Source organism: Molossus molossus, unplaced genomic scaffold, assembly GCF_014108415.1.
Source record: "Molossus molossus isolate mMolMol1 unplaced genomic scaffold, mMolMol1.p scaffold_m16_p_4, whole genome shotgun sequence".
Classification (NCBI taxonomy): Eukaryota; Metazoa; Chordata; class Mammalia; order Chiroptera; family Molossidae; genus Molossus; species Molossus molossus.
In genome coordinates, this window is record NW_023425377.1 from 46,655,139 (window position 1) to 46,671,488 (window position 16,350).

Consider the following 16,350-nt stretch of genomic DNA (forward strand, 5'->3'; position numbering starts at 1 on the left):
ATATTTTACAGTGTATTCTTTTGTATTTTCTAGGTAGTTGTGTCATCAGAAACTCTGTTGTTTTTCTTTCTTTCAGTATATGGAGCTTTTGTTTCTTTTACTTGAATATTGAATTGGCGAGAAATTCAGAACAATGTCAGTTAATAATGGTGTTAGCAGACATCTTGTCCTCACTATAATGTCTCTTGTTTTATTATCACTATGATGTTGGTTGTCGTTTTGAATAGATCCATTATAGTGTAAGCTTTATTCTAGCAGAAATTTTTTATCTCCCTGGTTTTGTTAACTGGTGTATTTCCAGCATCTAAATTAACTGATCCTAGTACCTCATGAGCTCTCAATAAGTATGTTATCGAGTGGATGTTAAATTTTATCACTCTTTGATCTCTATTGAAATTATTGTTTCAATTATGATATGTGACTTGAATTGGGTACTGGATTTCTGAAAATACATAATATTCCTAAGTGATATTTAGTTATTCAGCACCTGTTTTTGATCCATTAAATTTTAAGCTCTGGCATTATTACCAACAAATGAGACTGTCTCTACTCTCATGGAACTTAATTCTAGATAATTTCAGTTTGTAATAAATGCTATGAATGAGTGTAGGAAGTGTAACAGAGAGGATCTGAGAAGTTATTTTATATGGGATGGTCAAGTAAGGCCTTTCTGAGGAGGTTGTATTTGAACTGACAAATGAATGCAAATGAAATGAATGTGCCTGTATGGGAAAATTTTGAGGGAAATGCATTTTAGGCAGAGGAAATGATGTTCTGTATTATACTTTTGTGCTATCTTCTTGTTAGCTTTTCACTTCAAGCGTATGCTAGCTTTATAAAATGACTTAGCTGATAAAATGAGTTGAGATGTGTAAATAGCATAGATTTGAAAGAAAGCACATGAACACTGTGCCTGCCTTTTCTCTATTAATTTTTTCATGTTTCCTCATTATTCCTAATGTTTCCTACATCTTCCTTAATAAGCTTCCTTACGAAATGCTTTCTTTTTTAGAGATTTTCAAGTTTTTTAGCATAGGCTATGCAAAGTAATATATATTTTACTTTTTTCTGTATCTGTTCTGTTATCTCCTCTGTTTTTATGTTTCTTTTCCTTTTTTAAAAATGAGACTTGCTAGAGACTGGTTTATTGTTGATTTGGTTTATGAAAAAAATCTCATATTTATCAGTTTATTTTTTCTGTATATTTATTAAGAAAAATCTATCTTTAATATATTTTCATGCTTTTGTAGGTTTATGTTTCTTTTTTTAGCACCTTGATTTTTTGATATCCTGGTTAATTATACTCTTGCCTACATTTAAGACTGATTTTTTTTTTTTTTACTGAAAATACATTTTAAAAGTTTTTATTTTCTTCTTTGCCTAAGACTCATTTCTAGTAACTTGCTTTTTTGTTTTTGTTTATACTTTTTGTATTAAATCTTTTATTTCATATAGGTATCTATTGAGATCTTTGTGATTTAATAACATTCCATTAGTATTATTAAATATGTGTGTATATATATATATATTTTTTTTTATTCTCACCCGAGGACATTTTTCCATTTTTTGTTCAGATAGAGTGGGAGGAAGAGAGAGAGAGAGAGAAACATCAATGTGAAAGGGACACATTGAATGGCTGCCACTCACACGACCCAACCAGGGCCAGGGACAAACTGCAACCGAGTTACGTGCCCTTAGCGGGAACCCAACCTCAATTTCTCTGGACTGCAGGCTGACGCTCTGACTGCTGAGCCAAACCGGCCAGGGCTATACATATATTTTTAATTAACTATTTCAAACTTAGAAATATAGACATATAGGGAATAAACGTGTTTACCACCAAACTCCTAAAAGCCAGATGTTTCAAATTTCTTTTTTTTTTAATGTTGTTCATAATATGTTTTTATTGATTTTAGAGAGAAAGGAGGAGCGGGGGAGAGAGAGAGAGAGAGAACTAGAGAGAAACATTTATTGCCTGCCTCCTGCATGCCCCCGACTGGGAATCAAACCAGTGGCCTCTTGGTGCATGGGATGATGCTCAGCCAACTGAGCCACACCAGCTAGGGCTTAAATTTCTTTTAAACAAATTGGATTAAAAATTGAAGACCCAACCTGACTCGTTTGGTTCAGCGATTAGAGCATCAGTCCGCGGACCCATGAGTCTTGGGTTTGGTTCTGGTCAAGGGCACGTACGTCAGTTGCAGTTTGTTCCTGGCCCTGGTGGGTCATGTGGGAGGCAACCAGTTGATGTGGCTCTATCACGTCAATGTTTTTTTCTGTCTCTCTCCCTTCCTCACTCTATCTGATAATAAGTAGAAAAATATCCTCGAGTGGGGAATAAAAAAACAAAAAAATTGAAGCCCCATGTAAGTTGCTTAAATATCATTTTCTTCACCCCTTTCTTTTCCTCCTTCTGTAGAAGTAACTGTTAATAACTAGGTATTTATCAAGGAATATGTTTTTGTGGTACAAAAGTTTGGTGTCTGTTTTCAATCAAGCGTATTAAATGTATGATTTCCATTATTTTTTTTTCCTATTTAATGAGACTGTTTGACATGATGAATTAGAATTTTTATTTTTAATTTTATTTTTGTTACAGATGTTTCTCCTTTTTTACCCCATTGACACCCTCCTCCCACCCCCCACACCCCGTCCCAGGCTTTGTTGTTCATATCCATTGGTTATGCGTACATGCATATAAGTTCTGTTTATCTCTCCCCTCCCCCCCGCCCCCTAGAATATATTTTTATAGATTTGTTTAACATTGTTAATGTCCTTTTTTATGATTATAGAAACAGTACATATATGTAAAAATTTAAAACAGTTTATAAAGTTGAAAATGAAACTTCTTGCTAATCATTTTGAGATAACCACATTTGATGTTTTAGTATATGTCCTTTTAGTCTTTCTTATGTATACAACTCTGCTTGGTGTGCTGATAACATGTGTATATTTTCCAGTGTTAATAATAGATATGTCAAAGAGAATGCTTACTTTTTGTACATGCTGTGGAAAAGGCAGTGCAGGGTACAGCTAAAATATATTAATAGGCAGTTAGGGGTGGGGAGGGGAAGAGGATGTTAATAGGGGGAAAAGGAGAAACATCTGTAACAAAAATAAATTAATAAAAATAATTTAAAAATAAAATAAAATATATTAATAAATCCTATATCTATTTTTGGGCTGAGACACTTTATAAGTTTTATATAGTTTAACTTTTTTATTTTTTATTTAACCCTCACCTGAGGATATTTTTCCACTGATTTTCAATTACAGTGGGAGGAAAGAAGGGAGGGGAGAAAGAGAACAAGAGAAACATTGATGTGAGAGAGACACATCAATCAGTTGGTTGCATCCTGTATGATCCCAGCCAGGGCCAGGGATCTAACTGCTGAACCAAACTGGCCAGGAATATAGTTTGACATTTTATTTGACACATAAAGACATGTGGTTGTTGGAACTTTCTTTTAATATCTTTTGTTAACACCAAGTGATGCTTTTTGGTTTAAATTCTAGTTTGATTTATTAATACAATTTTTGGGTGTCATACTTTACACTTAAGAATTATTGAGAACCGCCCTGGCCGGTTTGGCTCAGCGGTTGGAGCGTAGACCTGCGGTACAGAGAGACCTGGGTTCGGTTACCGCTAAGGGCACGTACTTCGGTTGCAGTTTGTCTCCGGCCCTGGTTGGTCGTGCGGGTGGCAGCCACTCGATGTGTCCCATCACATCGATGTTTCTCTCTCTCTCTCTTCCTCTCTCTCCCTCCCGCTCTATCTGAACAGAAAAATGTCCTCTGGTGAGGATAAAAAAAAAAAAAAAAAAAAAGAATTATTGAGAACCTCCAAAGAGCTTCTGTTTATATGGATTATATCTATTGATATTTATTAACCATATTACAAATTAAAACTGAAATTTTTCTTAAAGTTTATTAATTTTTAAAAATAATAAACTTGAGACCTACGGTCAAGATGGCGATGTAGGTAAATGCAGTACTCTCCTCCTCCCACAACCACATCAAAATTACCAGTAAACTACAGAACAACAGTCATTCAGAACTGCCTGAAATAGAGCTGAATGGAAGTCCTACAATTACGAAATTACAATGGGGGGGAAAAGGAGGGACATCAGTAATACTTTCAACAATAAAAATTAAAACAGTGCCCTGGCCAGTTTGGCTAGAGCGTTAGCCCGTGGACCAAAGAGTCTCAGGTTTGATTCCAGTCAAGGGCATGTCCCTCAGTTGTGGTTCAGTCCCCAGCCCTGGTCGGGGTCCTGAGGGAGGCAACCAGTCGATGTGTCTCTCTCACATTGATATCTCTCTCTCTCCTCCCCCTTCCCCTCCCTCTCTCTTTCTCTCTCCCTCCCTTCCACTCTATCTGAAGATAAATGGAAAATATCCTTGGGTGAGTATTTAAAAAAAATAAATAAACAAAATAAAATAAAATTTGTGGGAGGAAAAAAAGGAAGCCACATAGAGACTGGTAGGAGGGGCAGAAGTGCTGACGGGCTGGTCCCACACCAACGTGTGGTGGATAAAAATCAGGAGGGATACCTCGGCTATGAAGGGTTGGGGTCCCAGTCCCACATCAGGTCCCCCCAGTTCCCCCAGTTCAGGGTTCCATAACTTTTGACTGTAAAAATCAATGGGAATTGAGACTAAGGCTGAGGGAGTCCCAGGCAGCTACTGATGTTTTGTTTGTTTGGTTAATCCTCACCCGAGGATATTTTTCCATTGATTTTCAGATAGAGGGGGAGAAAGGGAGCGAGGGAGGGAGGGAGAGAGAGAGAACCAATTGATGTGAGAGAGACACATCAAATAGTTTCCTCCTCCACGACCCCGACTCAGGCTAGGGAGCAAACCTGCAACCCAGGTATGTGCCCTTGATGGGAAATTGAACCTGAGACCCTTCGGTCTGTGGGCCAGTACTCTAACCATTGAGCCACACTAGCCAGGGCCTGGCAGCTCCTCTTAAAGGGCCCACACATGGACTTACTCAGACTTGTTCCCTCTGGGCTGTGGTATGGGAAGGCAGCTTGAAAGGCACCAGAGACAGCCCTGGCTGGTTTGGCTCAGCGGTTAGAGCGTCGGCCTGCGGTCCAGAGAGACCCGGCTTCGGTTCCCACTAACTGCGCGTACCTCGGTTGCAGTTTGTCCCCGGCCCTGGTTGGTCGTGCAGGTGGCAGCCACTCGATGTGTCCCTTTCACATCGATGTTTCTCTCTCTCTCTCCCTCTCACTCTATCTGAACAAAAAATGGAAAAGTGTACTGGCGAGAGGATAAAAAAAAAAGAAAGGCACCAGAGACATATGGGGAAGAACTGAGTTGTTTGGCATCAGGGCAAGAGCTGGAGAGGCCCTTGTTCTTTTGGTGATCCCTTCCCCAACAGGGCTAGCAGATGGGCGCCATATCTAGGACTCCAGCAACCTGACTTACACTGCTTGCCCTGCCTTTTTAATTACCTGAGGCTCTGTCCTACCCAACTTTCAAGCCCATTCAAGCTATTTCCAGTGGCTTTACCATAGGAAAGGTTGTTCTGGGCTCATGCTTCGATTTTCCTAAAATCTCTTACAAGTAGCATCTGGCCTTAGCAAGCCCCATACCTCTCTTGCTAAGTGGTCCCAGGCCTGGCACTAGCAGCAGTCAGCTTTGGTTGACAGCTTGGCCTTGCCTGGGCATCTCCAAGCCCAGCACGAGAAGCAGCCATTTGCAGTTTGCTTTGTAACTTATGCCTAGAAGCCCTGGGTAGAATACAGGCAGTGGCTGACCTTGGCCTGTGCCTCCCAGGAGGCCCCAGAACCAACATACCCAGTAGGTAGCTTCAGACTACCTTGAAGCACCACCACCCCACCACTTCCACAAGTGACACACTCAAATGGTGGACTCAGTGGGTACCAGAGCCCTGCTAAAGTAAGTCTTGCTCTGTGTGGTGAGTCCCTACACAGCTGCTCATCTAAGATGGTGAGAGGTCAGTGGTCAGTAGTCACAGCCAGTCCTTGCAGCTGCTCAGCCTGAGTAAATCCTTCCCATTGATATGCAGACAGCAATCAAGACTCAATTACAACAGAAGGGTGGACACTCCACATGCACCTCAAGTTCCCAGCTAGGGTGATCAGGGAGGCTGTGCCATTTGACCCTATAGGACACCTACTACAATAGGCCACCCTACTACAATAGGCCACCCTATCAAGCCTAGGAGACATAGCAGCTCCACCTAATACATAGAAACAAACACAGGGAGGCAGCCAAAATGAGGAGACAAAGAAACATGTTTCAAGTGAAAGAACAGAACAAAACTCCATGAAAAGAACAAAATGAAATGGAGATAAGCAATCTAATAGATACAGAGTTCCAAATACTGGTTATAAGGATGCCCAAGGAACTTAGTGATGACCCCAAGAGCATAAAAAAGGACTAGTTAGAAAAGGATACACTAACTGATATAAAGAATAGTTTACAGGGAATCAGTAGTAGAGTAGGTGAAGCCAAGAAGCAAACTATCGATTTGGAATATAAGGAAGCAAAAAATACCCAATCAGGCAGCTCAGCGGTTAGAGCATCGGCCTGTGGACCAGGGAGTCCCAGGTTTGATTCCAGCCAAGGGCATGTTACTTCAGTTGCAGTTCGTCCCCTGCCCCGGTTGGGGTTGTGCGAGTGGCAGCTAATCAGTGTGTCTCTCTCACATTGATGTTTCTCTCTCCACCCCTCTCCCCACTCTGTCTGAAGATACATGTAAAAATGTCCTCAGGTGAGGATTAAAAAAAAACCTAATCAGAATAGCAAAAAAAAAGTATCCAAAAAATGAGGGTAGTGTAAGGATCCTCTGGGACAACTTCTAGCATACCAACATTCGCATTATGGGGGTGCTAGAAGGAGACGAGAGAGAGCAAGAAATTGAAAACCTATTTGAAAAAATAATGACAGAAAACTTCCCTAACTTGGTGAAGGAAACAGACATACAAGTTCAGGAAGCACAGATAGTCCCAAACAAGATGAACTCAAAGAGGCCCACACCAAGACACATCATCATCAAACTGCAAAACGTTAAAGACAGAATCTTAAAAGCATCAAGAGAAAAGCAATTAGTTATCTACAACAGAACTCCCATAAGACTGTCAGTCGATTTCTCAAAAGAAACTTTTCAAGCCAGAAGGGTTTGGCAAGAAATACTTAAAGTGATGAAAAGCAAGGACCTACAACCAATATCACTCTATCCTACAAAGTGGTCATTTAGAATAGATGGACATGTAGTTTCCCAGACAAGAAAAAGCTAAAGGAATTCATCACCACCAAACCAGTATTATATGAAATGTTGAAGGGTCTTCTTTTTTTAAAAAAAAAAAATTCATTCATTCGTTCACTTATTTATTTATTTATTCATTTATTTAGGTACGTGCCCCTAGCAGGAACCGAACCCGGGATCCTCTGGTCTACAGGCCAATGCTCCAGCCACTGAGCCAAACCAGCCAGGGCTCAAGGGTCTTCTTGAAGAAGATAAAAAATATGAACCAGCCCTGGCCGGTTTGGCTCAGCGGTTAGAGTGTCAGTCTGCGGACCAATGAGACCCAGGTTCAATTCCGGCCAAGGGCTCATGCCTCAGTTGCGATTCATCCCCGGCCTTGGTCGGGGTCCTGTGTGAGGCAGCCTGTCGATGTCGCTCTCTCACATTGATGTTTTTCTCTGTCTCTCCCTCCTTCCTAATCTGTCTAAAGATAAATGGAAAAATATCCTCCGGTGAGGATGGAAAAAACAAAAAAGTGGCAATAAATACATATCAATCGGCAGTTGAATCTACAAACCAAATGAACAGGCAGAACAGAAACAGACTGATAGACCTTTTTGTTGGTTGCCAGATATGAGGGGGTGTTAGAGGGATGGGGGAAAAAAGAGGAGGGATTAAGAAGTACAAATTGAGTGCTTACAGCTCTTTTTGAATATGTCTAGTAGGTCTTCCAGATTTCACCAGAAGGCTCTAAAAAAAAAAAAGTACAAATTAATTGTTAGACTGATGAGCCTCAGAGGGAAGGAGGGGGTGGGAAGAGATAAATTAAAGAACTTATATGCATATATGCATAACCAATGGACACAGACAGTAGTGTGAAGGCAGGCAGAGATGGGATCGAGAAAGAGGGGGTCAGTAGGGGTAAAGGGGGGACATTTGTAATATTCTCAACAATAAAGATAAATAAATCAATTATGTCCCCCCCCAAAAACACAAACAATAAAATTTTGATATCTTGATGTATTTTGAAGAAAAGAGAGAAATGAACACGGATGTTGCCCTGTCCTGTGTTGCTTAGTGGCTAGAGCATCCGCCCAAGCACCAAAGGGTTTGATTCCCGTGACCCTGTATCTGGGTTGTTGGTTCCCCCAGGCCCTGGTCAGGGCACATGTGGGAGGCGATTCGATGTGTCTCTCACATTGATGTCTCCCCACCCCCACCTCCTTTTCTCTCCTGCCCCCTCCCTTTCTTTGTCCCCCTCCCTCCCTTTCTTCTACTCTCTCTAAAAAGCATTGGAAAAGCCCTGGCAGGTTTGGCTCAGCGGTTAGAGTGTCATCCCGCGGACCAACAAGTCCCGGGTTCGGTTTCCGCTTAGGGCATGTACCTTGGTTGCAGTTTGTCCCCGGCACCAGTTGGGGTCATGTGGGTGGCAACCATTCGATGTGTCTCTGACATCGATGTTTCTCTCTCTCTCTTCCTCCCGCTCCCTCCCGTTCTGTCTGAAGGTACATGCAAAAATGTCCTCATGTGAGGATAAAAAAAAAAAATTCAATGGAAAAAATTAACTCAGGTGAGGGCTAACAAATATATATATATATAATATATATATAAAATAGATTTGTATGTTAAGAAATTTTTGCAAATTTGTCATTTTTATGTTTGGCTTAATAGAAAACAGCTGGATTTTCCTATCTGACTCTGTAATCTGTTGTGATATATAGTTTTAGTTGAAATATGTGAAGAAAATTCAGCTTCACCCTCATATATAGTTGGAAATGTGATGGGTATTTTAATAGCCTTTTCAGATAACTGGAGAATCTTTGATATTGTAGTAGTTTCTTAAAGATTAGTTGCAACACGGAATTTGAAATGTGGAACTTTTTATCATCTTTTACATTGAAGTCTGGTTGGTCTGTCTTGCACTTGAAAGGAACTTTTACCAGTGAATAATTTAATAATTTCATGCATTGGCTTTTGGAAAATATTGGTTCACTGAGTTAATACAGATCTTCCCAATGTGGTATATTTTACTATACAACATGATTCATTAATAGGACTACCAAACTCATCAGAGAAGCTTTTAAAAGGTATTAGGAAACTGTCAAACTAATAGTGGCAAATACAAGTTTTCTAGAATTCTTATTTTTGCCCAAAACCTCTAATTTTACAATTGAGGACCAATGCTATCAGTTGTGGTATTTTGTTTGTTTATTTGTTAATTCTCACCTGAGGATATTTTTTTCCATTGATCTTCGGAGAGAGTGGAAGGAAGTGGGGGGAGGGAGAAACATTGATGTGAGAGAGACACATTGATTGGTTGCTTCCTACATGTGTCCCAACTGAGGCTGGGTATCAAACCTGCAACCCAACTATGTGCCCTTAACCAGGAATTAAACCCTTTGGTGCATGGGTGAATGCTCTAACCACTGGGAAACACCAGCCAGGGCTAGTTATGGTTTTTATTTTTATTTAAAAAATTTTTTTAATCCTCATCTGGAGATATTTTTCCATTTATGTTCAGATAGAGTGGGAGGGAGAGAGAGAAAAACAACAATGTGAGAGAGACACATTGACTGGTTGCCTCCTGCACAACCCTGACCAGGGCCAGGGACTGAACCACAACTCAGGTACATGCCCTTGACTGGAATCGAACTCACTACTCTTTAGTTCGAGAGTTGATGCTCTAACTGCTGAGCCAAACTGTCCGGGGCTAGTTGTGGTTTTTATTTTTATTTATTTTTTTATCCTCACTTGAGGACATTTTTGCATTTATCTTCAGATAGAGCAGGAGGAAGGGGGGAGAGAGAGAGAGAAACATTGATGTGAGAGAGACACATTGAGTGGTTGCCACCCATACGACCCCAGCTGGGGCTGGGGACAAACCGCGACCGAGGTATGTGCCCTTAGTGGGAACTGAACTCAGAACTCTCTGGTCCGCGGCCCGACGCTCTAACCGCTGAGCCAAACCAGCCAGGGCTAGTTGTGGTTTTTAAATAACAACTTATTGATATGTAATTCATGTACCAAACAATTCATCCATTTAAAATGTGTGTGTGTGGGGGGAGGACAATAGAAAAAAAAAAAAAAACACAAAAATTAAAATAAAATTATGAAAGTCAGTTGTTTTTAGTATATTTTCTGGGTTGTGTAGCCATTACCACAATTCGTTTTAAAACGTTCCATACATTTTTTTAGAATATTGAGAACATTATCCCAAAACAAAACCTCATATCCTTTTGCTATTACCCTCCTACTCCTATCCTTTTCCCTATCCTCACTCACCCTGCTCCTAAGCAACTGCTAATGTACTTTCTGTCTATAGATTTTTGTCTTCTGGACTGTCATGTGAACTGGAATCATAGTATGTGGTCTTATGTGACTGGCTTCTTTCACTTAACAAAATGTTTTCAAGGTTCATCTATGTTGTACCCAATACTTCATTTCTTTTGTTTTTTTTGTGTTGTGGTAAAATATACATAACAAAGTTGGCCATTTTAGCCATTTTTAAGGGTATGATTTAGTGGCATTAAGTACATTAACATTATTGTGCAACCATTACCAACCACTATCCATCTTCAGAACTTTTTGTCATGCCAAATGGAAAGTGTGTACCCATTAAACAATTACTTCCCATTACCACCCTCACTCAGACAGCATCTGTAATTTCAGGGAGATCCCCCAAACACTCTCAGGTTTGATAGTTCACTAGAAGTACTCACTGAAAGCAATTATACTTAAAGTCATGGTTTATTAAAGGGACAGGATATGTATTAAAGTCAGCTAAAGGAAGAGACATATATGGCAGAGTCATGTGTTCTAAAGACAGTTTCATACTCCTTTCTCATGGTATGAGGACATATTATCCATCCTCCTGGCATAAATGTGTGACAACATGCATTAAGTATTGCCATGCAAGGAAGCTCAGCTCAGTTTCAGTGTCTACAGTCTGCATTGGGGCTTCATTACATAGGACTTACTGATTTGATTGGTTGCCCACATGTGATTGAAGTCAGTCTCTAGGTTGATTGATACTGCATTGCCCAAAGTCCCTACCCTAAATCACATGGTTTGGTTTTTCTGGGGTGGCCAGCCCCAGAAATTCGTAATAAAATACGAATTTTATTCGGTAATAAAATAACTCCTATAAGGTATGACATAAATGATCTCCTAAAAGCCAAAGGCAAAGACCAGACTTTGCTTTGGTTAAGGCCAAATTTTTTAGTGTACTGGGACAAATATTCATTTACAGGGGCAGAATTAAGAGTGGAATGTCATCTGACTGCCAGAAATTATATTAGGATCTTTATGTATGGTAATCTCATTAAATTTTCAAAACAACCCTGAAAAATAACATTCTTTTATTTTTCACATGAGGAAACAGGCTCATAAGCCAAGTAACTTCTCTGAGTGGTAGAGCTGGGATTCTGCTGAATTTCTCTACTTCAAAGCCAAGCCCTCCATCAAGCATCACTAGTCAGGACTGTTCTGTTGCACAGCCTCAGGGACACTGTCTACATCGAATTCTCTATAGGTGGCTCTCCTTAGGCTTGTACAGTGAAGCACCTTGTATCCCAGCCACCTCAGAAACACATGCCATCTGAATAAAGGCAATGTGCTTGCTGCATAAATGGAGCTTCCAGACAGGTTCCTTGTACTCTGTTGTGTGTGAATTCTGGAGCCATCACCACACATTACCTCCCACCATAGCAAGTTGAAGTTCCTCTCAGGTTACCAGTTTTATAGCACCAAGCAACAGTTGCCTCATCTCTGATTATGAGCTGATTTGAGCATCACCGGAATTATTTCTCCTTTTATTTCCTTCTTAGGCTGCTGTACAGGACAGATTGAATGAGCAAGAGGGTGTACCAAGTGTTTTCAACCCACCTCCATCCCGACCCCTGCAGGTTAACACAGCCGACCACAGGATCTACAGCTATGTTGTCTCAAGACCACAACCAAGGGCAAGTTATTTCATAACTGGAATTTCTCCCCATTTATTTTATAAGTCCATTCACTTGGTTATGTTGGTCTCTGATAGGAGCAAAAGAAAAGCTCAGAATGTGTAGCAAGACCTGTCTCCTTGGTAGATTTATTGAGTTCATTGTTTTTCCTTGATTCTTTCTTTTCCCTGAGCCGCCATTCCCCTCCCACTTCTTTGATTCTTTAATAAATTGATACAGTAACTGCCTATTTTTTTGTGTGGGAGGGTTCTTTGCCAGTTATTTGAAATGTTTTCTGTACACAGTAGTTGTATTTATATGTCTAAAAATGTTTGCTCTACCTTCCACCTTTTTTTTCCCCCCAGACAGAGTGGGAGGGAGAGAGAGAGAGAGAGAGAGAAACATCGACGTGAGAGAGAAACATTGATTGGTTGCCTCACATACACATTCTGACTGGGGATCAAACCTTTTAATAATACAGTCAGCCCTTGTTTATCGCGGTTAATCAGTGTCAGACGTGCCGCGATAAATTTCCGTGAAGTAGGATTCTTTATTTACTATACAGTCCTCCCTTGCCACTCCGCGTTCGGACTTTTGCAACTTCACTCTATTGCGGTTTGGAAAACCGCGACAAACTGCCATAGAGTGAAGCCGCGAAAGTTGGGGCACGAAGTGGCGAGGGAGGACTGTATGGGCCGATGCTCCAACCAACTGAGCCACCCAGCCAGGGTTAGACCTTCCACTTTTTAGTTAGAATGTTTACTGAGTTTTTTGTCGCTTTATTTTACTTAATTTAAAGCTAATTCTAGGGAAATACTGGGAATCATTTTTGAAAGCCTTAGCCATATCTTTGAAATTAGTCTTCAGGGGCTAGCAGCAAGGAAGTAGTGCAGTTAAATTCAGCAGGCATTGCCCGGCTGGTGTGGCTCAGTGGTTGAGCATCCACCCATGCACCGAGTTTGTCGGTTCTATTCCTGGTCAGGCACAGGCCCAGCTTGTGGGCCCAGTCCCCAGTGTGGGGCATGCAGGAGGCGGCCAGTCAATGTTCTCTTTCATCAATGTTTCTGTCTCTTCCTTCCTCTCTCTCCAAAATCAATAAAGAAAAAAAAATTAAAAAAAAAAAATTTCAGCAGGTGTTAAGAGTACTCCAGTGTACCTGATAGTTGGCTGCTGGTGATCCGGAGGTGCATGAAGAACCAATACTCCCTCTTGGCATTGCTCACAGTCTAATCCGGGAGGTCATATGTGTATAGGATACCGATAATGAACTCCAAAGAACGTTTTGCAGTTTCTCTTAACTGTTGGAGTTACACTCACCTCTTGGACTTGAACTTAGAATTCCAAGAAAGCACTCCATTTAACTTTGTAGCAGTTAGAATTTCCTCCATCATTACAGCTTTTTTGGAGTACTTGACAATATTTTATTTATTTATTTATTTATTTATTTATTTATTTATTTATTTATTTATTTATGTACATGCCCCTAGCAGGAACCAAACCTGGGACTCTCTGATCCATAGGCCGACGCTCCAACTGCTGAGCCAAATCAGCCAGGGCGACACTATTTTTAAATGGAGTTTCTAAGTTGTTATTTGTGGGTATTTTGAAGTAGAAGTAATTGTATATCCCAATGTTTCTTCAGTTTGTTTTTGGCCTGTCTCAGTGTTCGGAATCCTTATGTCAGCCATGAGGCTCCAGATCTCCCTGGCTATGGAAACAGGGAGAGAATCTCAGATTAACACAATATGATGTATAAGAAATGCTTTGTTAACTATAGAGCTCTCTCTATATATGCTAGTTAATATAGCAGCAGTAGCAATTATCACCATTTTTAATAATAATTAGCATTATTTCTAAGATTAGCAGCTATATAGAGATTTATAATTGTGGTTAATATAATTGTCAATTGTATACAAATATGTTCAAGGTAGTAATAGTGGTTATCTTTCTTACTGTTCTGTATACCCTGTACATATATATGTGTGTGTGTATATATATGTATATATATATTTTTGTTTGTTTGTTTTGTTTTGTTAATCCTCAGGCGAGGATATTTTTCCATTGATTTTTAGAGAGAGTGGAAGGGCGGAGGGGAGGGGGAAGAGAAATATCAATGAGAGAGATGCATCGATTGGTTGCATCCTGCACTCGCCCTAACCAGGGCCAGGGATTGAACCTACAGCCCAGGTATGTGCCGTTGACTGGGAATCAAATCCACATCCTTTGTTTGGTCTAAGAGCTGACACTTTAACCACTGAGCAGTGCTGGTCAGGGCTATACCATATTTTAATGTGTAAATCTGAAAAAAAGGAAAGAATAATTTTGATTTGGGGAGGAAAAGTTTCAATTGTGTTTGACAACGAATATAAATAGCTGCAGAAAAAGTATTGGAGCAGATTTAATACAAAAATTGTGTGATAAAAGAAAAAATATGATAGTATTACATGAAATGAGATCAAAGGCAGTTGGTCTTTAAGAAGGATGAGGTGGCCAGGAAGAGGAAACCTTATTGCAGAGGGAGAAATCACATGAAGGATCAACAGAATGAAAAATTGAACTAGCCATTTTGTAAGGTATTAGTGAATAAATGAATGGTATCTAACTTTGTTTTTGGAATTTTAGGGGCTGCTCGGATGGAGTTATTATTTGATTATGCTTCCATTCCGGTTTACCTATTACACAATACTTGATATATTTAGGTATGTACCTTTGTATTATGTGATAGTAGCAACTTTGGAACTGAAACGTAGACCAGAATAAAATTTACGTTCTATCAATTTGGACTTTCCAATTTGATACCAGATTGAATACTCTTCCTAAACAATCTTTTCATGTTGTATGAAAATATTTTAAATTATTCAAATATAAAATGTGAAATAAAATTGTTTTAAACTAGTCTTGCGTATTGTTTTCAAGAATCAGTTTACCTACATTTATTGTTATCCTCCCTCCTCCCACATGTTTGTCACCTCAACATTCCCTAGTTAATCCTCACACCCTTTCCTTTTTAACCACCATATTTACTAGCTTCATACTCCTTGTAACTTTTACCCTAAACCATCTAAAACTTCATCTGACTACTAATAATCCCCACAAATTCTCCTGCTCTGAGATTAGTCACTTTTCTCTAGACTCCCTCACAAGTTTCATCTCTCTAGACACTCCTATACAATTCCCTCTGTCTGAGCAACCCATAGGTTGCTGCTACTGGAACCTTACCGTATGTATGCCCCCTTGCTTCACACCTTAACCTTTCTTCTCTCTTCCTTCATATACCATTTAGAGAGCTCAGCACTAGAGAATACAGAAGGGCCAGGGCTGGAAAATGTCCAGGGGGTCCAAACTGCTGGCACATTAGGCTTGGGTGTCTGGTCTAGAGCTGAGTAGTGGATGAACCTAGGCCTTATGGGGAACTAAAATGTTTATGGGCAGGCCAACAGAGCTAGACTCTGTGGTCTGGGTCTTGCATACAGGGCAACCTCTACCTCCCTCAGATGTGGGATAGCCTTTGCCTTGTTCTAGGGAGCAGAGGCTGGAGGTGAGGACCCAGTAGCTGCAGAAGTGCAAGGATTAGACAGTACCTTCTATCTTGGCCATTTCGTGTTTTATGAGACTGCTTGCTTAATGGCTTCCTTGCTTTAGCAAAAGTTCTTATAGGTCAGCAATTAACCAATTAATACCCTTTCCGTCCCTGTTTTATTTAAGAATGGGCACATAAAAACTTTTAAAATCATAATGAAGACTGAGTTGATGTCTCTATTTTCTTTTTCTTTCTTTATTTTTTTTTTAGAGAGAGAGGAAAGGAGAGGGAGAGAGAGAAAGAAACATCGATGAGAGAGAACATCGATTAGCTGCCTCCTGCATGCTTCTCACTGAGGATTGGCCCCACAACCTGGGCATGTGCCTTGACCAGGAATCGAACCAGCGACCTCTTGGTGCATGGGTCAGTACTCAACCACTGAGCCACACTGGCCGGGTACAATTTTTTTTGAAAAAAGCTAATTGTCCTAAAATATGTAAGCCATGGAAACATATAGTAATGAGAAACAAAAAAGTTAAGTCCTTTATACATTCATTCATCAAAATGAAACTTCAAGACTAGTAAGATAATCCTAAAATTAATTTCAGAGAAAGTTATCAAACATTAATTTTCTAAAGGATTCCTACCCACATACACAGCTTCTTTTT

At 40.1% G+C, this 16,350-nt stretch overlaps 1 protein-coding gene and 1 non-coding gene across 7 annotated transcripts in view; both read left to right on the forward strand.

The window, feature by feature from the left end:
* Positions 1-16,350, forward strand: part of FAF2 (Fas associated factor family member 2) — a 71,854-nt gene that overhangs the window by 32,544 nt on the left and 22,960 nt on the right. For all 6 annotated transcript variants that reach the window (XM_036239713.1, XM_036239714.1, XM_036239709.1 and 3 more), the window contains 2 exons: positions 12,049-12,183; positions 14,785-14,861. In XM_036239713.1, the coding sequence (XP_036095606.1) occupies positions 12,049-12,183; positions 14,785-14,861 (212 nt within the window). The remainder of the gene's footprint in view (positions 1-12,048; positions 12,184-14,784; positions 14,862-16,350) is intronic.
* LOC118616651 lies at positions 7,913-7,975 on the forward strand. The gene has a single exon (XR_004956636.1). It is a non-coding gene; the product is annotated as a U7 small nuclear RNA (small nuclear RNA).